The sequence below is a fragment of the Urocampus carinirostris genome, chromosome 12 (genome assembly GCF_059441175.1).
Source record: "Urocampus carinirostris isolate Australia breed hairy pipefish chromosome 12, RoL_Ucar_1.0, whole genome shotgun sequence".
Taxonomy (NCBI): Eukaryota; Metazoa; Chordata; class Actinopteri; order Syngnathiformes; family Syngnathidae; genus Urocampus; species Urocampus carinirostris.
The window spans coordinates 38,986,431-38,999,552 of NC_142360.1; the positions used below are offsets into that span (position 1 = coordinate 38,986,431).

The 13,122-nt window shown below is 42.8% G+C and overlaps 1 protein-coding gene across 4 annotated transcripts in view; it reads left to right on the top strand.

The window, feature by feature from the left end:
- tle2b (TLE family member 2, transcriptional corepressor b) overlaps positions 1 to 13,122 on the top strand; it is a 99,729-nt gene that overhangs the window by 55,677 nt on the left and 30,930 nt on the right. For all 4 annotated transcript variants that reach the window (XM_088350538.1, XM_088350537.1, XM_088350539.1 and 1 more), the window contains one exon: positions 9,132 to 9,194. In XM_088350538.1, the coding sequence (XP_088206664.1) occupies positions 9,132 to 9,194 (63 nt within the window). The remainder of the gene's footprint in view (positions 1 to 9,131; positions 9,195 to 13,122) is intronic.

The window sequence follows — 13,122 nt, forward strand, 5'->3', positions numbered from 1 at the left end:
ACTACCGCAGTCAGGGCGTTGACCCGGCAGGAACCCGGGCTCGTTTTAGGCAGCCACGTCTTTACTCGAGAAAAAAAAGCTCTCAAATAAATGCCAGAAAATGTCAAATCAATCCGAGGGATTGAATTCCCAGTTCAATTCAATTCAAAAAAAGTAATGCGGAAGAGATCTCGGTGAGTGTGTTTGTCTTCCGAAAATCATCTTTCAAGCTATTCAATGAAAATGTGAAATGAACCTGAACATGATGAATAATATTTTGCTTCATGTCAAGTCAAGTCATGTTTATTTGTGACGCCCTTAATCACAAAGAGTTTCAAAGGGCTGCACAGACCACAGACTATTGCAAACTGCGGACTATTATGACAGCATCATAACAGTAGATCGAAGTGCAATAACATATAATAATAATAATAATAATAATAATAATAATTTCCTTGTATTGTCATTCTGTGTAACAATGTACACAGAACGAAATGTCGATTGCATCTGACCCGATGCAGCCGCAGCCAAGAGAGGGCGCCGCCGACCACTTTTTAAGTCTTAGGAATGACTCGGCCGGGGCGCGAACCCGAACCTCCCAGTCTCAAAGCGGGCACCTTACCATCTAGGCTACTGAGCTGGTATAGTTGTCAAGACCAGAACGGAGACAGGACCCACTTGCGTTACGTTTCTCTCAGTTTTATTGGAAGAAAGTAAAAGGGTTGCACCCACGATCCGATGATCGCTGGTCGCGGGGAGCAGGTTGCTCTGAACGCGGAAGTGGCACTTCCGTGGCGAGCGATGGCGGTGTCGGGAGCTAAAAACAGGTCAGTAGCCGGGACAGGAGAGCAAAAAACTTGGTCGGGATCGGAAACGAGTCAAAAGCCAGGAGGGGAGAGTAGACGTGGTCAGGATAAAAAAAACTGGTCGAAGCCAGGAAACAGACTGGAGCCAAAACAGGAGGGAGTCAGGGTCGAAAAGCTTGCCTAGAGTACACTGAGGTTCGCAGACGGACTGACAACAGGTGACAGATATACGTGGGTTTAAATAGTGACAGAGAGCCAATCAGAGTCCGAGGTCGTTGGCGACAAAGGAGCGGGCACAGGTGCATCACATCGGTGATCATGACATTAGCAGCAACAAAGGTGTATATATAAATATATATATGTATGTATATACATACATATATCCATCTGTATCTGTATCTGATATCTGTACCGCTTATCCTCAGTAGGGTCGGGGGGGTGCTGGAGCCCATCCCAGATATCTTTGGGCAGTGGGCAGGGGACAGACAATTCGCTCACTCATTCACACCTAGGGACATTTTGGTTAAGCCAATCAACCCGACATGCATGTTTTTAGAATGTGGGAGGGAACCGGAGTGCCTGGAGGAAACCCACACAAGCATGGGGAGAACTTGCAAACTCCACACAGGAGTTCGATCTCATGACCTCAGAACTGTGCCGCACACGCGCTAACCACTGCGCCGCCTTGCTGCCCTATATACATATATATATATATATATATATATATATATATATATATATATATATATAAAATGTATAATGTACATAAAGGTATATATTTGCGGTTTTGTGCAATAGTGTATATACTGTATTGTCACAATTTCATGTAATAGCATATATTCCATAATAAAGCATAAAGGCTCTTTGAAATCAGTTGGGAATTGTTAACACATTCTTAATGGATAAATTATCTAACTTTAATTATCTTAAAGACACCTCAAACGCCACACCCCAATTTTAAAAATAGACGAATAAATCATGGGATAATACTTTCTTGAAAAACCAAAGCTGTACTTCTTGTTGTCAAACCTCAAATAGAATTCAAACTCTGTCTGTGTGCTTGGGAGCTTTTGTGCCCTCAGGTGTTTATCGCCCCTCTTTGTAGCTGTGCCCACCTCCCTCCATCCCTTGCCAGCGCTCCCTGGCGCCATGGCTTTGGCATGCCCAAAGCGGGCATCTCAATGCTCGTTTTTGGAACCTGGCTAGCTGGCTTTTACGATAGCGCAAAGGCCCCTCGTTGGCTTTTTGGCAGCTTTCGATTTGGCACTCGCTCTTCTAATATCCAGAGTGAAAAACGACCCCCCAAAAAAGGAAGATTTTATCTGTTGGAAGAATTACTGCCCCTTTTGTAACATTGGATCACTTTGGCTTTTGTATGAAAGGAAGGAAGCAGAGATGTGTGGCTTCAAAGGGGGTCAACTTCCTTTTATTATTATTATTTTTCTGTGTCATGAGTGCTGTATTTTTAGTGTCTTTGGGGCACAGATATCAAAGTGAATTTTAATCATTCTTGAATTGATAAGATCTAGTCAAGTCATGTTTATTTTTTTGGCCCTTAATCACAGAGTCTCAAAGTGCTGCACAGATCAAACACTATTGACAACCACAGACTATTATGACAGCATCCCCTGATCTAAAACCGACATTAGAGGAAGGAAAAACTCAAAAACATGTCAAGTCAAGTCATGTTTATTTGTTTGGCCCTTAATCACAAAGAGTCTCAAAGTGCTGCACAGATCAAATACTATTGCAAACTACGGACTATTATGACACCATCCCATGATTTAAAACCTACATGAGGGCAAGGGAAAACTTGAAACCTCAGCATGAATCAAGTCAAGTCATGTTTATTTGTGACGCCCTTGATCACAAGAGGTCTCAAATGGCTGCACAGACCACAGATTATTGCAAACCACAGACTATTATGACATCATCCCATGATCTAAAACCGACATGAGGGGAAGGAAAAACTCAAAAACATGTCAAGTCATGTTTATTTTTTGGCCCTTAATCACAAAGAGTCTCAAAGAGCTGCACAGATCAAAGACTATTGCAAACTACAGACTATTATGACAGCATCCCCTGATCTAAAACCTACATGAGGGCAAATAATACACAGATATTGTCAACATGAAATATAGGTTATTCATATGCTATATAATAGAAGTGTGTTTTAGGCTTGGATTTAAACATTTCCACTGAGGTTGCAGATCGAATCTCAGGGGGAAGAGCATTCCACAGCACCGGGGCCCGAATGGAGAATACTCTCCTGTGGATTTCTTCTTGGCTCTTGGGATCACTAGTAGACAAGCGTTTTCAGAGCGAAGGCTACGGACCGGAACGTAGGGGGAAATTAAATCTGAAAGATATGAGTGAGTGAGTCCATGCATGATTTTGTATACTACCAACAGAACCTTAAAATCACATCTAAAGCTAACAAGGAGCCAATGCAGGTTAGCTAAAATCGAGGTCATGTGATTATACATGACATGTGATTATCTTAGTTAAAAGCCTTGCTACAGCATTTTGTACTAGCTGAAGGCTCTTGGTGCTCCCTTTCAAATAAAAAGATTCAGCATAAAATACTAATATCATGTACAAGTAAATGAGTTATCAGGCCGGTAGAAGATTGGATTTGGCTGCTTTGAGTCGTCGGTGGGCAGGATCTGCAGCACCCAATTAGGCCGCCTGTGGGGGTTACAGACCCCACGAAATTAGACCACTCTAAAGCAGATCTTTATCGATTTTGTTGGTATTTATTCACGGTCCCTTGACACTGAAGTTATATACTATTTAATACGCACTCGGCTCAATAATTTCTCCGACTTCTGGGCATGCTCCAACTGTAAGGAATTGGACAATACACGTGAAGTGTCTAAGGAGTCATTTTTCAGTTTAGTAAATGTTAAAACCTTACAACACGAAACCTAGCTAAAGACATTCGTGAAGGCCCAAAGTACAGCTATCCTGCCCATATTCTCCAGGATCACTTTTTGGGGTACACATCTGTTTATGATGCACTGTATTTCATTTTGCAGACACTTGGAGCCTGAATGCAGATTTGAGAAGGAAGTTAAATGTTTTTGAGATAAAGTGTTTGAGGAGTATGTTCGGAGTGACAAGAGTGGATAGATTGAGAAATGAAATTGTGAGAGACAAAACTGGAGTAGTAGTGGAACGGAGCAAGCGTGTGGATAAGAGCGTACTTGTTTGGTTTGGACACATGGAGAGGATGGATGAGGAGCGAATGTTGAAGAGGATCTACTGAGCGGAAGTCAATGGAAGGAGACCAAGAAGAAGGCAGAGATTGACGTGGATTGATGGTGTTATGAGTGCACTGCAGGAAAGAGGTCTAAATATAGTGGAGGCGAGAGCTCTTGTTGGTGATAGGAAGGAGTGGAGAGGTGTCGTAAAAGGATAGTGGGATGTTTGGACGCGTTTTAAGGGATGGGCAAGGCACCTGTATGATGCGGCAGGGGTAAACCAGTGAAAGCTGTTGAACAGAAGAGTGTGTTGTGTCACCCTGAGCCGAGTGACATGGCCGCTTTCTGGTGTCCCGTTCCATCTGGAGGGACGAAAGCATGACCGACTTGCATGTTTTTGTCTTGCTGACGGTCACCCCTCTCGAGGGATATGACCAGGGTAGATAGATTGATAGTATTTCATTTTAAATGAAATAAATCAGCTTAATTTGGACCGACGCACGGTTGTTTACGACCCGTCTTCCAGGAAAACCTCATAAAACAAGGCGAGCCTATTTACAAAGGCGGCCGTTCTTGCCAGAGCTCAAATCTCGTGCGTTGCTAACACGAGGCGACTCCACTCCCTTTTTTTGTGTCTTCAATCAAAGTTTGGCGAGCGGACGGCTTGAATGGTTTCCAGATTGCGAGAAGCTTTGCCAAAAGGGAGGACGATTCGCCCGATCGCAGATGTTGTTGATTCAAATTCTTTGTTAGCCTCCGTTCCGATGATTAGCCAGAGCGCGACCATGTGGGCTTCCAGAGAGTCCCTTGCCATTCGGTTCAGTTTTTTTTTTTTTGCAAAGGAAAGACGGAAAGGAAACGTTCCAATCGACAAACAAATACAGGTTCAGCAGTGTTCATTTGACCTGTGAAAAGTGATGGGTCCCGGGGACTCGCATGCGCAAAAATCTACGGGTCCCAACAGAGATCTATGGCTCCCCAAAATATAGTGTTATCGAGGTTGACATTGTAAATCAGCGACAAATATATAATAAAAATCTATATATTTATTCAGTTTTAATCATCACACTTAATTGGTAATACAAAGCAGTTATCACTTCAGATTTTTCAGTTCACAAAAATATTGTACATTATACAAAATGATATTGCTGAAATCTTAGTCTATATATTCATGCAGTTTTAATCACTTCAGATTTTTCAGTTCATATATTCTTCATGGTTTGCTGTCCCGCCACAGTTATAATGCCTTCTCAAGGTCCAATTGCAGAAACGGAATTTCCATAGCTAATTTGTGGTTTTCATTGTCGTTGTGCCGATCCAATGTGCTTTTCTGAAAGTTCGTATTGCGTAATGATTTATGCAGTCCAGTTTTTTTGTCACGCTGGGTACACGCATCACAGAACATGTAGCCTCCATTATCATCCTCCTCATAGCGTAACCAGGAATATAATTGAGTCCATTTTGGCAGAAAAGTAATTTTCTTGCTAGGGGTATTCTTTTGTTAATCTTTCGTCAAATCGTTCGCGTCAACGCGTGTGTTTTCCTTGCCTTCGCGGTCTTCTGAAGAATTTCTCCGCCGTTTTTTTCGTGCCGGAATTATTGCCGTTGTTACCACTTTCTGTATTATGTTTTGACTTATTACCGACACTGAAGAAATGACCAATTTTTTGTTGATTTGCACCTAATACCAACTGTTTTTACGGAGGCATACTTCTCTTTCACTCAACAACCACCAGAACAACGACGTCATCTCGAAACAACGAGATCTCGTTTGCCGAGATCGGCGTGCAGACGAAAACTCGAACCCCGAGACCAAAACAACAATGGCGGCTCTGCCTGACGAAAAGTTTGGAGTGCTGTAATTCTTTGTTTAAAAAAAAAAAAGTAATCGGGTAATATTGACAATTTGGTGTCAAAAAAGTTGCGTCCCGGGGACGCACGTTGATTAGACGCAATGCGTCCCTAGCAAAAATGATGCGTCTAGGACGCAGGGACGCGGGCAAACGAGAACACTGGTTCAGAAAAAAAATAAAAAATATCTAAAAATGTTCAGAGAAGTTTTTGGGAACAAGTCACAATGCCCAGTACCTGGTATCTCTTTTGTTAATTCATCAAGAGTTCAATATTTGAGTCAATCAAAACGCTTATTGAGCATCCCTAATGGTAACAACATTGTGCTTGCATCTCTTACGATTGCATCGGTGGTGATCAGGGTTGGGTAGGGTTACTTTAATAATAATAATAATAATAATAATAATTTCCTTGTATTGTCATTCTGTGTAACAATGTACACAGAACGAAATGTCGATTGCACCTGACCCGTTGTAGCGAGCCGATGCAGCCGCAGCCAACAGAGGGCGCCGCCGACCACTTTTTAAGTCTTAGGAATGACTCGGCCGGGGCGCGAACCACCGACGAGTACTTTCAATTACTCTCAATTACTTTTGGATTACTCTAATACCAAATATGCTAATAAAAGACAAAAGAAACTAAATATGAATAAAATGACTAAATTTTGTGAAGGCTTGGGGAGTAACGGAACACATGGAACGGCAAAAATGATGTTGGCAAGCTGTTTGGATTTATTTTCATTTTGTTTCTGTCGCATTTGATGTTCGTTTTGCCGGAGATCAAAGAGATCAAAGCCAGGAGAGAAAGCTTACCACGTGTTGTGAGTCATCATTTTATTCATATTTAGTTTCTTTAGTCTTTTACCAGCATATTTGGTATTGGGGTAATCCAAAAGTAATTGAAAGTAATCCAGTTAAAGTAACCCTACCCAACCCTGGTGGTGATTGACAGTCAGATTTACCTCACAGATGAGCTTTTTTGTATAACCAATGCTCTTTACCGCCACCTTTTCACATCCCACCCCCATTTATCGTCGCCCACCTACCCTGCGGTGAGGGAAGTCGAGGGATCTAGCAAATGAAAGCGACATGGTAATGAAGAGGGAGGCCGGTAATGGAGAAATTAAAAGGAAGTAGAGAGAGAGAAAGATGAGCAAAAGCCAAAGGAGAAGGGGGGGGTTGGAGGATGTTTTTATGGGATGGTGTAATAATGGCTTGGCGGTAGAGCTGTTGCAGGCACAGACATAAAATGAGGCTGAGGTTCATGCTTTTTTGTACCACGGCGCATATGTCTATATTGTAAATGACTAGGACACAAAATCTGGATCCCTGAACCACCACTTCCTGTGGTGTGTCATGGGCAAGTACAGACTGTTGTCGCCCATCCCTCTCCAGGCCGACTAGGGGTTTTCCCCTACTCTTGAAACATTTGCTTCCCATGGTTTAGCAGTATCCAGAGAACCCTCGTTCTTGATCTGACTTGGATACAGCACCTTCATCATCTGATACTGTGAATGTACTTGAAAAAAATGACAAATTGGCCTTGAAAGTGCTTGAATTTCGCCATGAAAACGGTGTACAAACCCTGTAATTAGCTAGCCGCTGCTGATGTTATGTAAGAGTACTACGTTAGTACTCTGCCAGGCGCTAGACCGCACTGGCATGCATATTGGATAGTTTTGATTTTTGCTGAGTGGACAGGGACAGCACGGCAGCGCAGTGGTTAGCGCTTGTGCGGCACAGTTCATGTCATGGGAACCTGTCGTGGGTTCAAATCCAGCTCCAGACTTCCTGTGCGGAGTTTGTATGTTCTCCCCGTGCTTGCGTGGGTTTCCTCCGGGCACTCCGGTTTCCTCCCACGTTCCAAAAAACATGCATTTCAGGTGAATTGGCCGGTCCAAATTGTCCCTAGGTGTGAATGAGCGAATGCATTGTCTGTCCCTGTGTGCCCTGCGATTGGCTGGCAACCAGTTCAGGGTGTCCCCTGCCCACTGCCCGGAGATGGCTGGGATGGGCTCCAGCCCCCCCGCGACCCTAATGAGGATAAGCGGTACGGCTGATGAGATGAGGTTGAAAAACACTGCTCTTAGATCATCAGTGGTCTGCATGACCCAAGTCGAGTCATGTTTATTTGTGACGCCCTTAATCACAAGGAGTCTCAAAGGGCTGCACAGACTATTGCAAACTACAGACTATTATGACACCATCCCCCGATCTAAAACCTACATGAGGGCAAGGAAAAACTCAAAAACATCAAGTCAATCCCTGTTTACTTGTGACGCCCTTGATCACAAGGAGTCTCAAAGGGCTGCACAGACCACAGATTATACTCTATTATCACACCATCCCCTGATCTAAAACCTACTTGAGGGCAAGGAAAAACTCAAAAACATGTCAAGTAAATCTCGGTGTACCGCCTTTCTTTGTAAATATGTGTAACCCACGTATAATATGTATTTGCAACTGTATATTTTTGTAATGTGTTTATTTGTATTGATTTTAGACACTTATTCTGATATGTTTTGCACGGGTGAATGAAAAAGGAGGGGCGGAACAAACGCGGGGTGACGGGTTTAAGGGGGACAGCTGAAGGTCAGGGACAGACAAGGAAAGGAGAGGGGGTAAAAAGTTGGTTGAAGAAAAAGGAGTTGCGTGAGTAAATGTGTTCATCTGATATATTTTTCCCACCCTTACCTTTGGAAATATACACTTTTTCCTTGGATTACTTTCAACGGGACCCGGACTCTGCAGGTCTGCATCAAACCTTAAGTACCGGTATCATTTTCTGTTCATTTTGCCGGCTGTGATTTTTGGACTGTGGACTTTAATGAAGGACATTTAGTTTCAATCGCGGGACTTGAAGTCGGGTTTGGGTTAATTTTGTGTTTGTGTTACATGTTTAAATGTGGGCGCATGCGGCTTATATACAGGTGCGGCTTGTGTATGTACAAAATCGGTTTTCCTCTTAAAATGTGGTGGGTGCGGCTTGTAATCAGGTGCGCTCTATAGTCCGGAATTTACGGTATTAACATCTATAAGTTTCGTGTATCCACATATTCGTGTGCAGGTTTCCCTAATGAAGTGTGCAGTGCATGGATAGAAAAAAACAAAATACAGCTCGCCTTTAAGCTACTTTTTCCTCAACCTCGTTAGAAACGTCTTCTTTTGATGCGGCCTAGATTTAACGTTCTGTAAATGCCGCTCATATGTTCTTTGTGCGTGTTTCCATATGTGACGTGAACTCCAGCTCACTCGCTCTTTTTTTTTCCCTCTGCTTTTTTTGTGATTCACAGGCCGAGATCGTGAAGCGTCTAAGTGCCATCTGCGCTCAGATCATCCCTTTTCTCTCTCAAGAGGTGAGCGACATCTATGCCAGATGCACGTTCATATTCTTTTTCGTTTTTGTTTTGTTGTTTTACTGGGTTTTCTTTGCGGCACAAAAAAGGATGTGATTTATGTATGCTATGTTCGCCCTTAATCACAAAGAGTCTAGAAGGGTTGCACAGATCACAGACTATTGCAAACCACAGACTATTATGACACCATCCCCTGATCTAAAACCTCCATGACGGCAAGGAAAAACTCAAAAACATGTCAAGTCATGTTTATTTGTGACGCCCTTTATCAAAAGAGTCTCAAAGGGCTGCACAGATCACAGATTATTGCAAACCACATACTATTATGACACCATCCCCTGATCTAAAACCGACATGAGGTCAAGGGAAAACTCAAAAACATCAACATGAGGAGAATAGAGAAACTTTGAGAAGTGACATTCTCAAAGGGCTGCACAGACCACAGATTATTGCAAACCACAGACTATTATGACACCATCCCCTGATCTAAAACCTCCATGACGGCAAGGAAAAACTCAAAAACATGTCCAGTCATGTTTATTTGTGACGCCCTTTATCAAAAGAGTCTCAAAGGGCTGCACAGATCACAGATTATTGCAAACCACATACTATTATGACACCGTCCCCTGATCTAAAACCAACATGAGGTCAAGGGAAAACTCAAAAACCTCAACATGAGGAGAATAGAGAAACTTTGAGAAGTGACATTCTCAAAGGGCTGCACAGACCACAGATTATTGCAAACCACAGACTATTATGACACCATCCCCTGATCTAAAACCTCCATGACGGCAAGGAAAAACTCAAAAACATGTCAAGTCATGTTTGTTTGTGACACCCTTTATAAAAAGAGTCTCAAAGGGCTGCACAGACCACAGACTATTATGACACCATCCCCTGATCTAAAACCTACATGAGGGCAAATAATACACAAATATTGTCAACATAAAATCTAGGTTATTCATATGCTATAGAATATAAGTGTGTTTTAAGCCTAGATTGAAACAATTCCACTGAGGTTGCAGATCGAATCTCAGGGGGAAGAGCCTTCCACAGCACCGTGGCCCGAATAAGGAACACTCTTGAACCTGCGGATCTCTTCTTGGCTCTTGAATCACTAGTAGACCAGCATTTTCAGAGCGAAGGCTCCGGACTGGAACATAAGAGGAAATTAAATCTGAAAGATATGAGGGAGCAAGTCCATGTATGATTTTGTATACTAGCAACAGAACCTTAAAATCCCATCTTAAGCTAACAGGGAACCAATGCAGGTTAGCTAAAATCAGGGTAATTTGATCACACTTTCTTGTCTTAGTTAAAAGTCTCGCTTCAGCATTTTGTACCAGCTGAAGGCTCTTGATTTTGGACTTGGGGAGACCGGAGAGTAGTGCGTTACAGTCTTTGAGACGGGAAGTAACAAACGCGTGAATTATAATCTCCGCATCTGACTGAGACAGCATAGGACGAATTTTAGCAATGTTGCAAAGATGGAAAAAAGCTGTTCTAGTCATATTCTTCACGTGTGTTTGTAAGGACAGATCAATGTGACACCTAGATTTTTGACTGAGTCACTTTGGGTGATATGACATTTGTCAATGTTCAGAGCAGTTTTTGAGAGAGAGAAGAAGAAAGAGGGCAAGAGAGAGAGATGGGGGGGGAAAGAGTGCAAGAGAGAGAGAGAGAGAGAGGGGAAAAAGAGTGGAAAAGAGAAAGGGAGAGAGAGTGGAAAAAGAGAGTGCAAAAAAGAGAGGGGGAACGCCAGAACAAAAAAGAGAGGCATGTAGAAAGAAAGCAAGAAAAGGACTGACAGAAAGCTAGAGAAGGAGAAAGTGAGAAAAAGAAATAAAGTGAGAGAAAGAGGGTAAAAAGGAGAGCATGAAAATGAGAGAGAGAAAAAGAGTAGAGAAAGCCATATAGCTCCAGTTGCTTTGCGAGTGACACCTGGATTTGTCAACATCAAGTGGACTTATAGCAATATGCAGCTGATTTTTCTCTTGTGCCTCTCGGGTGTTGTTTCGCCGGCCGAATCAAAAACATTGGACTGGCCCAATTGATAATAGAGCAGCCAAAAAGAATCGTGCGTAAGTGCAAAAAACAGAAACAACAGTGCGATGAAAAGAAGCGCAATACCATTTCGCAGCAACAAAAATCCCCAAATACGTCGCAATATATCATCTTTTTACAACTTGACGAGCAAGCGCACATCTCAACCACAAGAGGGCAACAGGTGCTCGCCAGCACCCGGTTATTTTTGCAGCAAATTAGCTTTGTTAAGGTCAGCGAGCGTTGGCATTTAGCAATCTGCCCGAGGCAAGTGTGACGCTGCAAACTATGTCAGGTGTGCGCAGAATGCAAATTCGCTAGCGTGATGAATCCACATCCTGCAGACAGGAAGGTCACGGCTCTGTCGCTTGGATCGATATTCACACTCCTCGTGTGTCTTTGAGCGTGCAGGCTTCCTGCAGATTCTCAAAGTCTTCAAAGGCATTGAATATATCCTTGAAATAAGGCATTAAAATGTCTTAAATCTAATTTTCGAAAATCTTACAAATTTCAACACAACACAGATTTAGAAGCAGGTGTAAAGTGTTTACCCCCGAGTTTAGTTATAAAGCTTTAACTTAAATAAGTATCTGTAAAAGAAGTACAATTTTTTTACAAATATTACTTTTAAAGACAAATTGACGAACTAATGTTATGGTAACAGCTAATCAGTCAGCCTTCCACCTTAGATTGCTTTTTAGATTTTTAATCACAAACACACTTGCTTGATTGACGAACTAAAGAGCTAATGTATCAGTGTCCACCTAAACGTCTTATCCATCCATCCATTATCCGCACCGCTTATCCTCAGTAGGGTCGCGGGGGAGCTGGAGCCCATCCCAGCTATCTTCGGGCAGTGGGCAGGGGACACCCTCAACTGGTTGCCAGCCAATCGCAGGGCACACAGGGACAGACAATTTGCTCGCCCATTCACAGCTAAGGACAATTTGGAGCGGCCAATTAACCTAACATGCATGTTTTTGGAATGTGGGAGGAAACCGGTGTGCCCGGAAAACCCACGCAAGCACGGGGAAAACATACAAACCCCGCACAGGAAGTCCGGTAGCTGGATTTGAACCCATGACCTCAGAACTGTGCCGCACACGCGCTAACCACTGCTCCGCCGTGCTTACCCAATTACACACACACTCACACACCAATAGGGAGTCAGCCATGCAAGGCGCCTACCTGCTTATTGGGGGCATTAGGGATTCAGTGTCTTGCCCAAGGACACTTCGACATATAACTCGGAGGAGCCGGGAATCAAACCTGTGACGTCTTGATCGAGTGCTCGACCTCCTGAGCTAGTGACTTAAGCTCACTACCTATAGTCATGTTTGTGACACCTTTAATAACAAAGAGTCTCAAAAGGCTGCACAAACTACAAACTATTATGACACCATCCCCTGATCTAAAACCTACATGAGGGCAAGGAAAAACTCAAAAACTTCAACATGAGGAAAATGAAGACACCTTGTCACTAAATGTGAGAGGATGCGGAAGTAAAGCGACTAAATTCAGCTCTGACGCAAGTAGATACGGCAGGGAGAATATCTCTATGAGCAGAAATTCAGCATCCTTGTACTTTGTGTTTGAGATGGCTTCTCAATGACTGTATTTATGTATAGTACTCTGAAGGTTGATATAAATATGGCCACCCCTCTAAGTGTATGTGAAAATGTGAGTTGTTCGGGTATCACTGTAACTTAAGACTTGTATACAAGTATTAGTATAATGCAGTAAAGCGCTTTATAGTAACAACAGTAGACGTGGTAATTGTGTTTCTTTGTACTGTGCTAGTCCCAACACTAGTGATAACTGAAATCAATCAAGAATTGGAATAAATTGGAAGAGAATAACGGTCATGGGACAAAAAAAGGACACA